Below are 17,655 nucleotides of genomic sequence, written 5' to 3'. Positions count from 1 at the left end.
TCTGTTTGTTTTTCCTGATATCTTCCCCCTCCCCCATTACTAACCCAACATAGTCATACAGTAAACGTTGCCAATAACTAGGTCAACATACAATATTAATAGAACAGATCCATGTCCATCGTAAGCTCTTCAAATATTTTTACTGTGTAACTAGGATGCCTTGGATTTGTAAAATGGTTTTAGGTTGTCATCTTTATAAATGGCCTATTAAGTTTCAGAGTAATATCTTTTTATATCAGTCACAACATTTATCTGAGAAATCTATCCAGATGTTTGATTTTATGTTTCCTAAAGGGATCAGATTCTAGAAGCTCATTTCATAGAAAGGTTCAGAGGGAATTACAGTGCTGTTCTTCTTCAAGGAGATGCAACCGTGTATTCCACTTAGGTGTGTGCGTGTGCCCAATGCATTGGAGCCATTTTGCTTAGCAGTACCCATAGAGGGGCAGCGCTTGCACCTTGTGGTCCTAGCCCCTCCCCTGGCTAATTTGAGGCAGCGTTGCCCTGACCCCTTCAGTTCCTTCTTACGGCCTATGGCTGGAGTTGGAGCTCTGTGAAGTTAAGACTACACAATCTCTCACTATATTAGAGTATTTTTTTTCTAGTTGTTAGGAGTATCCTTAGTGTTTGTTCAATTCACGTTATTTGTATTTAGTTAAGTATTCCCCTGAGATGCCCTCACCAGGGTTTAAACATTGTCAGTCATGTGGGGGAGCGATTCCCAACAACAGTCTCCACACGTTGTGCTTGGGTGAAGCCCACATCAAGGAACAGTATTCAATCTGTAGATCGTTCACAAAATGGACTCAGGGCATGTCTTCACTACCCGCCGATTCGGCGGGTAGCAATCGATCTATTGGGGATCGACTTATCGCGTCTAGTGAAGACGCGATAAAATCGATCCCTGATGGCTCTGCCGTCGACTCCGGAAATCCACCGCGGCAAGAGGCGGAAGCGGAGTCGACGGCGGCGCGGCAGCGGTCGACTCGCCACCGTCCTCACACCCAGGTAAGTCAACCTAAAATACGCAACTTCAGCTACACAATTCACGTAGCTGAAGTTGCGTAACTTAGGTCGACGCCCCCCCCTGTAGTGTAGACCTAGCCTCAGATGTCTAGGGATCTTTGCCTAAAGCAGCACCTACTTGAACAGGCCATGCTTCAGCACCAAGGCTCTAGTCAGATTGGAGGTCACCCTCTGGTTTTGAGAGTGCTGGTGCTGCAGGCTCTGGAGCAGGCGCCTCTCCAAAGAGACTGAGGAGCTGTTCCCCATTTAGTGCACCAAGGAAAAGATTGCATAAGACCATTCCAGGTCTCATGGGCATTCTTCTGCCTCCCTCAGGAAGAGCACAGGGTTAGTGCTGGCACGCAGGATGGCGCAGGTGCCTTTAACCCAACGTTTCTCAAATGCGGCCACCGTGGCTATGTGGAGCCACGAGGGGCTTTTCTTGCGGCCACAGCCTCCTGGGCTGTGATGGGGAAGGAGGAAAGCAATGGCCCCTCTCACAGGGCCACCAGCGGGGGTTGGACCCTGCCCCCCTCCGGAGACACAAATGTTGGAAGTGCAGGCAGCTGGTGCATTGCCCACTTTCCCAAGGGCGGGGGGACAGGCTTCAGCTGCAGGACTTCGGGCTTCATCCGCGTGGTAGCAGGCTCTGGTTCCAAGCTCTGGTCCCAGGCTCACCGCCCACGCCATCGTCCCTCTGCCCCAGGGCTTAATTTGTCCCAGGACCTGCTGGGGCTGAGTAAGTCTCCTGTGAAAAGTGATATTAATCATTTTTCACAGCAGCAGACTTACTATCTAACAAGTTTAAAAAAAAAATCCAAAAAGGCAAAGGAAACAACAACAAAAAGACAAGAACACACAAAGCATCTTATTTGTGTTTCTATTCTGTTTAGGTCCAGTAAAGAATAGAGAACACTGTACTTTTTTTTTTTTTTTTTAATTACTGAGTCTGGAAAAAACCTACATAAATAAATTACAATGATTTGGATGTGTATTCATGCACATTTATTTGTTTTTCCTAAAGTTAATTAAATATTTTAGGAAAAATTGTCAGCAAGAGTTGGTGGCTGCACTCTGAGGCCACCAAAAATTTGTTGTGAGAATCCCTGCTCTAACCTCTCCATGGTGCCGAGTAGGGAGGTTAGAAATCCTGTACCGTCAACTCTGGCTCTGGATCCAGAGCATACATTGAGTCCAGTATGGACAAGGGCGATGCCAACACTGATTGACAGTTTCCATGTTGGTAGCGTACCAGGAAGCTACAAAAAGCAACAGAGGGTCCTGTGGCACCTTTAAGACTAACAGAAGTATTGGAGCATAAGCTTGCGTCTGATGAAGTGGGCATTCACCCACGAAAGCTTATGCTCCAATACTTCTGTTAGACTTAAAGGTGCCACAGGACCCTCTGTTGCTTTTTACAGATTCAGACTAACACGGCTACCGCTCTGACACTTGACAGGAAGCTACAGACCTCCTCTGCCTTTCCATCTTGACCTCTCCCTTGGTCAAGGACATTGCTAGGGCTGCATCATTTATAGCCCCATTGGCTGGATGGGCCGCTGAACCCTCGGGTCTGTCGGCACCACACCCCGATGTTCCCCTTCCACAGTCTATGGAAGCAGGACCGGAACCAGGTTCAGTGCAAGGGACCTCCTTGGCACCATTGCATTTGGCACTGCCAACATTACTGTGGCAGCTCTCACTACCCTCCACTTCATCACCGTCACCTGCTTCAGAAATGCCACTGACTTCAGGGTCGACACTCCTTCTAGCACCGCCATACTCAGTGCCTTTGATACTGCTTCATTCAGTCCCTGCCTCGTTCTGGGCAACAAATGAGTTAGACTGGTTACTCGCTCCCTCAGGATTGGCTCCACCTTTATACCTGAAACCCAAGGCTTCTCGGCACTGAGGTCGGGATCTTCGTTCTCCTGCTCTCCATCACCTGACCCACATTGGGGACCATTTATGGAGCACTATGGGCACCAGAAGTGGCACTTGTCTTGCAGTTGGCAGCGGGGCCCCTGGCCCAGTGCCTGCTGGCCTCTAATGCCTGAAATCTCCAGAGAAGTGTATTGAGCATTTATCATCGAAGGCTATTTAGTGGCCAACACGTTATTGCAGTCCATGCTGGATGTCATAAATGCTTCGGACAGAGTTATGGCTTCTGTGGTGACCATGAGAAGAACGTGCTGGCTGCAGAATTCAGGCATTGTTCCTGACATGCAGCAGGGCATAGAGGCTGGGTGGTGTTTTCACACAAGATGGATGAGACCCTACCCTCCTTCAAGGATTTTAAGGCTACCCTAAGTTCCTGAGGGGTGTATTCACCAGCAGTGAAGAGGTGCCACTTCAGTGGTTAACCACAGCAACAATACCATCTGCAGTGCACCTTTGGGCAACCTTTTGCTCCCTTGAGACAGCGGGATTACCTCAGAAAGGGTCATAGATCCCAGATGAGGAGGCAGTCGAGTTCATGGTTTGACCAATCGATACACCTCCTGCTGGTGCCCCCCAAGTGCCCATTTTGACTCTGCTAGCCGATCGCTTGCCTAGGGGCAGGAATCATCTTGTGGACCATCTCAGCAGGAATTTTCCCCTGAACCATGAGTGGTCTCTAAAGCCCTGTGTTCTTCAAGTCATCTTTGCAGCGTGGGGCATCCCAATGATTGACCCGTTCGCTACAAGGGACAACCGGAAATGCCGTCTCTTCTGCTCTCAGGGTGGCCTCAAGGACACCTTCCATCTCATTTGGCATTTGGCTCTCCTGCATGCTTTTCCTCTGATCCTGATCATTCTACAGGTCATCGTCAAGCTGAAAGCAGATTGGGCCAAGCTTATCCTCATTGCCCTGGCATGGCCGAGGCAGTGCTGGTTTTCCGACCTTCTTGCATTGTCACTTCGGCCTCCTTTCTCTCCATCCTGACCTGCTCATGCAGAACTACGGTCACACCTTGCATCCGGCACTCAGCTCCCTCCCTGCATCTTATGATGTGGCTGCTCTGTGGTTGAATGAGGAGGAAGAGTGATGTTCTGCAGCTGATCGATAGATGTACTCAGTAGTATAAAACCCTCTACCAGGATGGCCTATTTGGCAAAGTGGAAGCGTTTTTCAATGTGGTCATTGGCCTGCGGAGTTCAGCTGACACTAGCTAGTATCCAAGACACCTTGGACTATTTGCTATGTCTTCAGTTGTCAGGCTTACACTTAGATCATTGAGGGTGCATCTAGCAGCAATCTCAGCCACTCATTCATGGAAGATCGGTGTTTTCCAAAGCCACGGTGGAAAGATTCTTCAAAGGAATCCTTCATCTCCACCTTCCGGTGCAGGAACCGGTTCCCTTGTGGGATGTTACCACCATTTTAGTGACTCTTATGGGACCTCAGTTCGAGTCCCTGGCATGCTGCCCCTGTCCTCTCATGTCAAAAAACTGCCTTCCTCGTGGCAATAACTTCTTCGAGGAAAATGTGTGAATTGCAGGCAGAACCTCCCTGTGATGGCAGAGCCTCCTTACACACAATTCTCCAAAGACAAAGTGATGTTTCGGCTGCACCCAAAGTTTGTCTCTCAAGTGGTCTCTGTTTAATTTAAACTAAGCAGTATATTTGCTTGTGTTTTTTCCTAAGCAGCATTCATCTCCAGAGGAGCAGTGTCTTCACACATAGAAGGTCAGACATAGTCTGATGTCCAATCTGGACAGGACTACAGCCTTTCAGGCTTCACCGTCTCTGTGTTTGTGTGGTCTGCAGGCAGTACGAAGGGGCAAGCAGTTTCCTCACAGATGATCTCTAAGTGGATAAGTTCCAGCATCATGACTGCATATGAAATCGCTTTGGCTATGCTTCCTCTGTGGGGTGTGAGCTCATCCTATGAGCGTGCAATCTATATCAATAGCATTCCTAAGTGACATCTCAGTATTGGATATTTACAGGGCTGCCACATGGTGGTTGTTACATACATTACAAACCATTGTGCCATTACCATGGCATCCAGAGCAGATGCAAACTTTGGGAAGGTGGTTGTGCAGTCCTTGTTTAAATAGACTTTGAGCCGCACCCCCTACAGGTACTGCTTGAGTCACCTAAGTGGAATATCCAGCAGCATTTACTCAAAGGAGAAACAGTTACTTACTGTAACTGTAGTTCTTTTGAGACGTGATGCAGATGTGTATTCCACAACCCACCTTCTGTCCCCTCTGCATAGGCATCTAGTTTCTGGGCGTTCAGTGCAAAGAAACTAAGGGGGGTCAGGGTGGCAATACCTCAATAGCCAGGGATGGGGCTATGACCTCAAGGTGCGAGTGCTGCCCCTCTAGAGGGACTGTTAGGCAAAATTCTCCACATCTAAGTGGTGTGCGCACACATCTAAGTGGAATACATGTCTGCATTATATCTCAAAGAACCACAGTCGCAGTAAGTAACAGTTTCTTCTCTAAAGTGTCCAGAGCCTTTTAGTTCTATAATTGCCTTATAAGTATTTTTATTATTTAAATCTTTCTCCCAGGAACTTGGATTTATTATTGTTGATTTTTATCATCAGTTTTCTTTGGGACTGAGGAAATGATTTTTATTTGAAAGAAAAAACTGAGTAGGTCTCTAAATTGTCTACATTCATCTTCTCGGAACTTTGATTTTGATTAATCTTTTTTATAATTATGATGGATAATGTCTGTGCTTATATTTAAGAATTTTTAAAATTTTTATTGATTTAAATTTTCACCATTGCAGGAAATTATGGTGAGGTCAGGCAATTATTTAATGACAGTAGACGTTCAGATTCAAAAAGTTAAAGCTTTATAAACCGTTAATACATAAATTGTTAATATCACATGTCAAAATAAACAAAGTAAATATCCGTAAATCAAGAAATTGTATCTGTTTTACTATTTATTCGCTAGTCCCTTTGTAAAACACTAATTTTAAATTGCTGGATTTTGACTCTGATAAATTCTCAAGCAGTGTTGACCCTAAGTTATTTTTGTTGGAAATATATTTTTGTCCGTTTGTGCATGGTGAAAGTGATGTTTACTGACATTTACAGATAAAAATCTAATCCTTCCAAGCCTAGTTATGATTATCCCCATTAATCTCTCTGCAGGAGTTATATTTGTGATACATCAGCTAATTGTCTAAGGAATTAAAGAGAAGAAAGCCTCAAAGTAGTTTCTTTTGTGGTTTTGATTGGTCTCCTGTTGTTGACATTTGTAGCAGTGTTTCATTTATTAAACTTTCTTTAAAAATAATAAATTTGCTGAATTGATTGCAACATTCTTCTGAAGTCTGGATTGAGGAATTTTCATTCTTCAGACATTGATCACTGGTCACATGTTTTGGAGTGATTCTGATTTCCTTCAATATTCCATCTAACCGTACTTATCTAGTTCTAGTTCCTATTCCTAATCTTTTGGGAAGCTTATGGAAAAGGATAATCCACAGTGTTGCCTCATCTGTCTGTAAAGAGTCTTTAAATGCCTTACTGTGTTTCATGCACTGTCACTTTAAATTAAGTATCCCAGCCTCTGAAAGAGTTTGTTTTATTGCAGATTTATACCATCCTCCCATTTCTGATGCATGATACCTCACGTGTCTCTTGCCCTCGATTACTTTTTGCACTTTATTGTCTGCCCTACTGTATCACTGCCTGATGACAGACTGCATGTGCTCTTGGCCATATGCTTCATCTGCAAAAACTTTTTCCCATCGGTTCTTTTGTTCCATTTCTGTACTTGATTTCATTCAGTACTTCATACATTCTTCCATAGGCTGTTCTGATAAAGTTATTTTCCCCCTTTGTTCTCAATTTAGTCCCAATTACAAATCTAAGTAACCGTGACCATGATCTTATTTAGAAGCTCCCTCTGCACAACTTAAAAAATAACCTTTGTGCTTAAAGTGCCCAAAATTCTTGAGCCTGAAGCTTGTTCTTGTTTTCAAACATGGGGTGTTAACAGAACCCTTTCTTGTGATATTTCTTAACAAGACTTGTAGATTTTTCGTTGCTCAGATAATGTTTTGCAGTTATATACTGCCTTCCTTCTGGGAATCTTGAAACACCTGGTGGTGAAGATAATTATCCCTATTATGCAGTTGGTGAAACTGAGGCTGTGTGACCTTGACCAAATCTATAAGTCTTTAAAAGAGTTAGGAACTGAAATCATAACTCAGTTTTGTACTTTAACCACTGAATCATACTTTGTGTCTCCCATCATGCCTATTTTTGTGTACTGCCAAAAAGGATAAAGACCAAAATCCTGATTTCAATCCTAGCACAAAGAGCTCCATAGTAAATGTTTCATTTTGTTGCCAGCACACAGGCTAAAACAGAGGGGTGGTTTGAGCAACAGGAGATAAGGGGGGAGAGAGAGAGAACACCATGCCAGAGAAGATACAAAAATGTGGGCTGAGAGATGAAAGAACACAGTATTACTGGGGGAGGAGGGAGGCATTGAAAACCTGATAAAATGGAGACAGAGACAACAAAAGAAGTTAAGAAAGTAAGGGGGGAAGTGGCCATGAACAGTTTGGGTAAAAAGAACAACACTGCTTTACATACTTCTGAAGCTTTTAACGTTTTGTATGTTGTATTGAAACTGATCTTGCTATTTTTAAAAAGCTTTTAAAAACTGGCAATGTAACACAATAATGTAATGGTATCATAATTCTTTTCAGATCTACGAAGGAACAGCTCAGATCCAAAGGCTGATCATAGCACGTGAACATGTTGCCAAGTTTAAAAGTTAAGCAAAAGCATTGATGTTGGCTGTCGATGCCTTTATAAAGGAAAAGAGGGCTTTAAACTTTTTCTTGAATGCAGTTTAAAAAGAAAAAAATAAGAACCTTTCATTCACACTTTTGTATTATGTACTTTCTTAAACATCAATTCCTCCCTCCCCCCCCCAATACAAATTTGGTATTTTCTAAAGCATATCTTTGGCCTCCAATATGGTATTGTGTTTTTTCAATAGTACATTTTTTCTCCTTATAAGGGTCCAAACTTGCACACATTGGAGTACATTGTAGTTTCATCATTGAATTCAGTAGGAGCAGACTTGGACCTAAGCAAAGAAAAAAATATCGAAACCTTTAATAAAAAAGCTATTACTCTGTTTCCTCAGAGATCATGTTCTGCTTCGTAGGTTTCAATTTCTTCTGTGTACTTACAGCTTTATGAGTTCTAGAAACTTGCACTTTCAGAATATTTAAAATTAAGTATAGGTGAATGTTTAGGCCCTGCTAAATTATAATACTATGTTCTGACATCAAAACAGGGATTATTGTTTTAGGAAAATAATATCACAGCAGCTGAATTATCACTTTATTTTACTTTACTTGTAAATTGTCTGTACATGTATGAGCAAAACCTGTTTTTGTTTACAATGGCATAACATACCATGAAATTTGGTTTACTTGTGCACCATCTTTCATCTTATTCATCTGAAACCAGTGCTGATGACTTTTTTTTTTTTTTTTTTATATTCTGTCTATTTGGATGCATGTATTTTACCTGCTGTGCCTTAAAAAAAGCTATCGTATTGTATACAGTTAAAAAAAACAAACTTCATTCTCCTCTCTCTCTCCTTCCTAAAATAAGACTTCTTTTTATGGATAAATACTATGACCAACTTTTGGGAACTAATGTTATGCGCAATAGTAGTTTCATTAACTACATATTTTTTTTATAGCAGAAAAACTGAACAATGACCATTCAGATTCAGATTTATTTTAGTTTCTTTGAACTGCACGCATTCAAAATCACCATAAGGGTTACTGTGCCACATTTTTGGTTATAGTATCCCTATTAAACATAAATATTACCTCATAAACTCAAGTATGATGATTGATAGAAGCAGTAAATCACACAATGCAAAGTTTTTCCTGTCATGTTTAATAGTAAATGATTGGAAAGTTGTTTCTGTTAGTCATAGTGCTGAATTGCAATAATAAACTACTTATTCTCAGAAAACAGATGTGCACTACTCATTTTTATTTTCAAATGGGGACCAATTTCCTTCAAATAGACTATGGTAGAAATTGTATAACATTGTGAGGTATGATTGGTAATAGGATATGAAGATGTGACATTTTAAATTACGTGTTCAAATCAGGTCTAGCTCAGAATTAGACAATTCATTTTTAGTCAATCTTTGTGAATGAGTTAATAATTATACTTTAATTCCTATCTGGTCATTATCCATGCCACAGACCACTGCAATGGACCATCTCAGTCGAGGCCAGGGGTTGAATAGCTTAGCCATGGAAATCTTGCTCATATTGGGACTAACTCACCTCTTCCAAATTATCATTGATACTTAGTGGGGTTTGAGGAGGGGAAGTTTACACTGATACTGTGCATGCTATGTATCTGTTTTGGGGATCTAACTAACCTCAGGCATTACTTGAACAGCAGTCAGAATCCAGCCACTGGAAGTGAACAAGTATCATGTCAGTTTCCAGGACTGTCAATCTTTCATGAGAACTAAATTCACATTTCAAGTTTTATTCTCTCTGTTCTGTTTCCTAGTTGAGGGTGAATCATTTTGTAGTAGTAGGTTTTTGTCTAAACTTATTGAAATAAGTATTTAAGGTGCCACGAGGCATAAATTTTGTTTTCGGGTAGTACTAGCAAAATGCTAATCCTCATAGAAGTCTTACTGAAGGAAAACAGAAGTGCTTGTGCGCATGAAAGCAGAATCATAACCGCTATGTAGCCTACACGAAGGAAGCCTGCACCTGGCATCTATTATTGAAAAAAACATGCACTCGAAAAAACTTTATTTTTCATATTGTGATTCTGCTCCTATTGAAGTAAATGATAAAACACCAGGAATTAGGCTGCTTGTCTTGTAACGTGCTGGTCTAAAGTGTCACTTGCACAATTTCACTTTTTACATGTATGCTGGGTTCTCAGCTGCTCAGGCTTCACTTGTGAAAAAATCTGACACATGCATATTTTATCTGTCACTCTTAGTCCAAATTGAAGATAAAGATCCCACAGATCTACTTGAAAAGAATAAGGGTCAACACTTTCCCCTCTCAATTTAAAAACAAATTCTCATCTGTAGAATGCTGTTTGAGCTATTGTTGAGTGTTTATGGCATTGACATTTTGCCTGCAGTCATTGCAGTGACAGTATCTAACTTATGTGCTTTGGGCTACTTGGAGTACTAAAGGAAAAAAAATCTGTTCTTAAAAAAGCTTGACAGTCACTCCACTCTAAAGAAGACAAATTAGTTTAAAATGTCATTTTTGCACTTGCATTCTAAAAAGATATGATTTGGATGGAGTGCACTTAAATGTATACAAGCAAAAGTTTCCCTCCAGTGTGTGTGTGCAGTAGGATAGAGAAAGAACACAGAGAACCTTTAAAAAGAAGGAAGCATAATCCTTCTCTCAGCGATGGGGCACTCAAGGATAGGGCGCCAGCTCCAACTGCTTGCAGCAATGATTTCACCCACCGTCCAGCAGGTGCTATGGCTGTGCTGCAGTGAAGGAGTAGTAAAACCCACTGTTTGCCATACTCCCAGTAACACACCAGCACCCAGGAGACATTAGGCCAGGGGTTCTCAAACTGGGGATCGGGACCCCTCAGGGGGTCACGAGGTTATTACATGGGGGGTCACGAGCTGTCAGCCTCTACCCCAAACCCCACTTTGCCTCCAGCATTAATAATGGTGTTAAAAATATAAAAAAGTGTTTTTAATGTATAAGGGGGGTCACACTCCGAGGCTCGCTGTGTGAAAGGGGTCACCAGTACAAAAGTCTGAGAACCCCTGCATTAGGCCTTTCAAAGGGATAATGCTTCCTGATAAAATCACTAAGGTTGTGGTTACTCCCACTAACATGTCTGAGTCACGTAAGAGGTATAATGAATCCAAAGAGCCAAACTCTACCCTCACTTGCATCCTGTGCTATCTCAGAGATTGTTGGGCTTATGTAGGGTGAAAGGAAGGCAAGAATCTGGCACTAAATGTGTCCAAAATGTATTCTCTTGAATCATCTTCTCCATTTTAGTCAGTCTTTAAGATGCCTCAAAAGAGGATTTCCACTAATATATTAGGTGGATAATGTCTTAAGTCCTTTGTGCTTTTCTTCATTTCCTACCCCTAGCTTTCATCAAACCATAACATTAATTTTTGCAAATGGGAAGTTTTGGTTCCTGAAACAAGCTATATGTATGCATATGAAATATTTGCAACTTCAGAGCCCCTCCTCAGAGGATGTAATTAGTAAACGCACCAATTCAGCATATCAGGTGATGGGCCTCTTCTCAGTCAATTGCATTTGCAGCTCTGATTGCATTTGAGGGAGGGTTGTGCTCCCTGCATTCTGGCACCCTGCAGGAGCTTGGCTTGCCTGCCCTAAGGCTGCTGTAATTTGTGCTCTTTCCCATGGCTTCCAATAAGCCCTTGGGAAGCAGAGACTAGTCATAGTGCAGCATGCTCTGGCCACACTCCCAGTCCAACTGCTGCAGTGGTGGTTGGAAACAAGGCCAGTGCAGAGCTCTTATGCTATCTCTACAGCAGCTGGGGAGACCCTCTGCATAGGGGTTATTCTCAGGAAGCTGTTTCTGCCCACTTTAAGGCCCCTTTACACAACCAGAGTAATACACTAAGGCTCCTTTTATAACAGAGTTGGGCTCCATCTCTACATTACAGTGGTTGAACTGCTCCAGAGTGTATATATTTTTGTACCTTTCTGCATCCTTGGAATTTTTTTAAAGTGTTCTCAGTTTGCAGAAATTGTAAGAATCAAAGAAATAAATAGAATAAGGCAAAATATAGAGAACTATTAGCTAAATACCACTCTTTCCTATGTGTGGCTTTGCTTAGGATAATAGAAACATGCAGAACCTGGTGACTATTCGCAGTTTTATAAACCTCCTTGGGGGACAGGACATGCTCAAAAAGGGAAATGGCAAAAATGTTAGTAGGGAAAAGAGCAGAAGGGAAAAAAGGGACAGTTTTTTTTGTTTGTTTGTTTGTTTCAAGGCAAGTACACACGAAACAACAATGCCTCCGCTCACCAAACAAAAACAAAAAAACCAAAAATGTCCATTATCATTTCTAGGAGAATCTCTTCTATGGGGACTTGATTCAACTTTTAACTTAGGTAGCAAAACAGGCAAAGGAACAGGAAAATCAGATGGTGGTTGTAGACCATTCTCCACGCTTTAACCCTCCTAGGTCTTGCTCTCCTTGTCAATCCCTGCTTTCCTAACCATGGTATATTTGGTAGATTTACCTCTCAGAAGTCTAGACAAACCACGCCATCAATCTAAATGGTGTTAATAGCTGTAACATGTGTGAAATCCATTTCTGGGTGTGTGTTTTTAAAACAAACAAACAAACAAACAAAAAAGCGTTAAGACTGCTTCTTCCCACTTGGCTACACCATACATTCTTACAGCATGCACTCTAGTGGAAAATCTGTGTGATTTTGGAGTGTTTACTTGTCTTGTTGGAGTGACTTATGTGATCTCGTTTATTCGTGTATGTTAAGCATGTGAATTCTGTCATTTCTATCAGTCTATACTTAGAAATAACTTTGCTCCGGGAACTGCTGAAAAGGGCAATTTTCTGAGAGATTTGGTCACCAAGAAAGATTTCTCATAGAACTCAATATCCATGCACCTTTCTTTGGTTTCTTAGACATATTCCTCTTTGAGTGTTTTGTTTAATTATAGTCTTCTCCACCATCTGAAATTTAACATCCAAACCCATGATTGGTGCTTATAGAGGACTTGGGTTATTTTTTTTTTTACTATTATTATTGACCGGAGCATTCGATAGAAGGCAAAGTCTGGCATGCAGGCCATTTATTGTTTGTTGTAGTTTTTTAATCTTCTTTAGTTATTGTAAATTGACAGTTTGCTAACTCGGAGTATGTCAATCCTGCAACATATTCAGGTGATGCATACAAAGAACTATAAGACTGAAAATTCACATTCAAATATCCTCTTTTTCTAGTGGTTTTCTACATATTACATCACATTGTTATATACTGCATTTCATCCTTAAGGATCCCAAAACATTTTACAAATCAAAATAACAAATATAAATTATACAGTGACACCCTGTACTCCATATTCACCACTTTTATATGATTATATGTTTTGTACAAAGCATGACTTGTGAGGTATCATTTAGAAACTCATAATCTGCTGAACATCATTGTCCTATTAAGATGTGTGTAACATTACTGGATGTAAAATTATGAGTTTTTGCTATATGACTGTTACTGAAATATGTTGTAGTTCTGGGTAACACCCACAAACTAGTTTTTCAGAGACAAAGGCACATAGCAACCCCAGACAGGTCAATAAAGTCAAGTGGGCTATCATTTAAACAGCGATTCTTCAGCAATGGGGAAGTGTAAACAAGAAATTTACATTTCCTCCCAGATATGGTGCAGATCTCACATATAAAAGGGAGACAAGGTGGGTGAGGTACAGTAACTCCTCACTTAATGTCCTCCCACTTAATGTTGTTTTGAAGTTATGTCGCTGCTCCATTAGGGAACATACTCATTTAAAGTTGTGCAATGCTCCCTTATAACATCGATTGGCTAACTTTACAAGGGAGCATTGCACAAGTTCCTCTTCTTCTCCCCCTCCCTCCTTCCCTTCCAGCGCTTCCCCTGCTCTCCGGCCGGCTTTGAAGGGGAAAGCGCCGCTTCTCTCCAGCTGCTGGCTGCACCGCTGCCCCTGCTCCTCCCGAGTCCTCCAGCACGTGCTCACAGGGCCGCATTCCGAAAGGGGCTTTAGAGCTGCAGGCCAGGGCCCCGGGGCCCCCTAAGCCCAGGGCCCTGCAGCCCCTGCATTCTGGGTGGCCCTGCCTGCCGGGGAGGTGGGGGGCAGCTCCCAGAATCACGGCTCCCAGAATCGTGGCCATGGGGGCGGTGCCGCGCTGCGCAGAGCCACCTGCATACCCCCTGCACCAAACGAGCTGCCCCAGGTAAGTGCTCTGCATCTCCTGCCTGCCCCAGCCCAGAGCCTCCTCCCACACCCCCACCCTGAGCGCCCTCCCACACCCTAACTTCCTCCCAGACCCTGCACCACCAGCCCTGAGCTCCAGTACAGTACAGTACTGTACAGTATATAATGCCTTTTGTCTGCCACAAAAAAAATTCCTTGGCACCTAACCCCCTGCATTTACATTAAATCTTATGGGAAAATTGGATTAGTTTAACATCGTTTCACTTAAATTTGCATTTTTCAGGAACATAACTCCTCACTTAATATTGTAGTTATTGTAATATCTTTTATTGGACCAACTTCTGTTGGTGAGAGAAACAAGCTTTCAAGCTTACACAGAGCTCTTCTTCGGGTCTGGAAAATGTACCCAGAGTCATAGCTAAATACAATGTGAAACAGATTGTTTAGCATAAGTAGTTAACACAAATTTCAAGGGATGATTTAAGGTGAAGTGGCCCATTAACACCCCTCCAGTCATAGGGGAGGAAAGATGTGGGGGGTTGTTAGTGGGTTATACATTGTTGTAATAAGCCATAAATCCAGTGACTCTATTCAGTCCATGTCTTTTAGTGTCTTAGTAAAGTTATAAATTTAAGCTTCCAGGCTTGTCTTTTGAAACTGTTGTGCAGGTTCCCTTTGGGGATGAGGACTGATAGGTCAGATGTAAAGTGATCGCTTTGTGAAAAGTGTTCACCTGCAGGTGATGTAGTGTTTTTGTCTTTTATCATTTTCCTGTGTGAGTTTTATTTATTTATTGAAGCCGGTTCTCTTGGGGTATTTGGGTGGCCCCTTCCATGGTGCAATCTACTTCTCTGGTGGGGTGTCCTTGTTCAGTGAAGGCGATTTAGAGCTAGATAGTAAAAATCATGGACTGAATAGAGACACCCCCCAGCTGCGTTCCCTTCCTCCCTCCCCGTGACTGCAGGGGTGTTAAGAGGTCATTTCACCTTGACTGGTCCCTTGAGATATGTGTTAACTACTTATACTAAACAATCTGTTCCACCTTGTATTTAGTGCTCCTGGGGGAATTCTGTGCCAAAAAATTAAAAATTATGGGCACAGTATTTTAAAATCTGCATATTTTATTTGTAAAAATAAAAATATAATCACACTAGTTTCAATTATTTTGGTAATTTATTTCAAAATACTTGTCAGCATGTATGTCTGTAACAATACAGACAACAAAAAAAGCTTTAGGACAAATAGATACCTTAGCAGGCATATTAATATAGAACTTTGAGTAATAATTAATTTAAAGAACAATACAGAAACATATTTCCCGCACCCCTCAGAAGCAGTGCAAAGGCTTGGGAGAGTCAGGATAATTGAGGAGCTGAGGGAGAAGGAAGTAATTGCTGGGAAGGAGCCTGGTTGTGAACTTAGTGGGTTGTTGAGTGTGGGTGGGAGAAGTATGGAACAGGTATTTTTGGGGGGTGGGGAAGGATTGCTAGGAAGTCGACCCTGTGTCCCCATGTGTCTCTGCACCCCCCATTCCCATTCAGCCCCTGTCCCACTCTTTCCCCCCCCCCCAGTAGCCCTTCTGAACCCAAGTCTATGACCCCCCTCACCCCGCCTATGTGCCCTATGCTGTCCGTCTGTCCGTCCAATTCCTGTGCCTCCTGACCTGGACCCATGGCCGGGGCACTGTGAGGAACACAGCCTCTTCTCTTTCCTATCTCAGCTGGGGTTGCTCCCACCTGGGAGTGAATTCCCTGTTCTAGTGCCACAGCAGCCCCTGGTGGACAAAAGACACAACTGCAGCACTTGTCCAGCAGAATGTATTTTCTGTGGAGAAAAAAAATTCTGCACAGGCCCTGAATTCTCCTAGGAGTAATTAAGCTGTGATGCTCAGAGTACATTTTCCAGACCCGCAGAGGAGCTCTGTGTAAGCTCAAAAGCTTGACTCTCTCACCAACAGAAGTTGGTCCAGTAGATATTAGCTCACTGACCTTGTCTCCATTATATCCTGGGACCAACATGGCTCCAACCCTACATATTACCTTATATGGCATTTCTGTCTCAAGAATGGAATGACTTGTGGGGCTCCCTCCTACATCCCACGTACATAAAAAGTGATTCCCACGGGTCATCTGAGCTGGCATGCTGTTTTATCTGTAATAGTGTGGCTCCAGAACACATTTTTAATCAAAGCTTGCAAAAGCAGAATACTTAATTATCTCCAGACCTTTTTATAAGTAGTAATATTGAAAAGGAGTGTAACTGAATTTTTTTTCTTTTATTTACTTTATGCATTTTAGATTCTCTGTTGCTCACCTTTATTTTTTCCTTCAAAGTTTGTCTTTGAAGCAAGCCACGTGTTAGAAAACTGCAACTCTAACAACCTTGGAAAGAACAATAACTGCACTCCTAGAATTCTGACTTTAACAAACAAAGGCTGTCTTGGAAAATGAATATAGTTTGTATTACAGAATGATAGAATTATAAGGCCGGAAGAGGAGCCCCACGCTGAGGAAGGATGAAGTATATACATATTATGCAATTTACAAGTCATATAGTAAAGGCTCTAAGGTTCACGGAAGCAGCTGTCTGTCGACCTAGCTGCCTCTACACTTCTGGTGAGGTTGAACTAACTACAGCCCTCAGGATGCAAAATTTTTCATAGGTCTGAGTGATGTACTGAGGTCTATCTAATTTTTAAGTGTAGACCAGGCCTAAGGGGATGTCTATACTTAAAATGCCACAGCAGCACAGATGCTCCACTGTAATGCTTCAGTGTAGACACTACCTATGCTAACAGGAGGGATTCTCCCATTACTGTAAGTAATCTGCTGCCCCTAGGGGTGGAAGCTAGCTAGTGATTTATGCTCCCCTTATGAAGAATTCTTCCACTGACCTAGTGCTACGCCAGGGGTTATGTTGGCTTAACTGTTCTTCACAAGGGTGTGGATTTTTTACACTCCTCCAGTAGTTAACAGTGAAGACTCTTCTTGTATAGACCAGGCCTAAGAGTGTTCTGCTCCTGCTTAAAGTGGATTAAGCTGCCCATGACCAAAGCACTCTTCCAGAACGCGTCCACCTGCGGAATTATCAAGCACAGCTCTTATGCTTTACATTCATTCCCTCTCTAAACCCGAATTAACTTTCACGCCTGAATTTGTTTTAAATTCACCCTTGCAGTTAATCTAGTTCATTTTTTTCCGCGTGGCATTGTGCTGCCACAGCTCGAGAAGCTACATCTCAATCTGCTCTTTGGTCTGGGGGGAGTCCCAGGTAGGTTAACCCACAGGAAGGCCCAACGTTTATAAAAAAAAGGGGGGGGGGATTAGTGATTGAAACTAAAAATATTTGTATTCCTTAGAAGGAAACCACAAGCCTCCTCCCCCGAAACAAGCCTCCCTCTCTCTAACACTGCGGGAGTGAAAAGCAGCGTCCCTCCCTGGGCAGAAGGGGCTGACGGTACGTTGGGGCAGCGGGCCGGCTAGGTGGCACTGCTCGCCGTGCGTTGATGCCACCACGGGGCTGCCCAGCTCTCTGCGTTGGGCCTAGCGCGGAGGCGGGCGCGCGTTGAGCCTGCGTCGCGTCGAGTGCGCAAGCTCAGGCCGATGCCTGACGTAACTGCAGCTGGGCTCAGCCTCCGTCTCCTGGTCCCTCCGTCGGCACCCGCGCGACTGGGCGGGGCCTCTCTACGCTGGGCCCCCCTGCTAGCCCCTATGAG

At 42.8% G+C, this 17,655-nt stretch overlaps 1 protein-coding gene across 1 annotated transcript in view; it reads left to right on the top strand.

Annotated features, from left to right (window-relative positions):
• LOC112109815 (medium-chain specific acyl-CoA dehydrogenase, mitochondrial) overlaps positions 1 to 8,342 on the top strand; it is a 43,905-nt gene extending 35,563 nt beyond the window's left edge. The window contains exon 12 of the mRNA XM_026655995.1: positions 7,676 to 8,342. Coding sequence (XP_026511780.1) covers positions 7,676 to 7,747 — 72 coding nt within the window. The 3' untranslated portion in view covers positions 7,748 to 8,342. The remainder of the gene's footprint in view (positions 1 to 7,675) is intronic.
• The last annotated feature ends 9,313 nt before the right edge of the window (positions 8,343 to 17,655 follow it).

This window comes from Terrapene carolina, unplaced genomic scaffold (assembly GCF_002925995.2).
Source record: "Terrapene carolina triunguis isolate 2854851 unplaced genomic scaffold, T_m_triunguis-2.0 Scaffold211, whole genome shotgun sequence".
Taxonomy (NCBI): domain Eukaryota; kingdom Metazoa; phylum Chordata; order Testudines; family Emydidae; genus Terrapene; species Terrapene triunguis.
The sequence above is the reverse complement of the archived record's forward strand: the minus strand, read 5'-3'. Positions and strand labels throughout refer to the sequence as shown.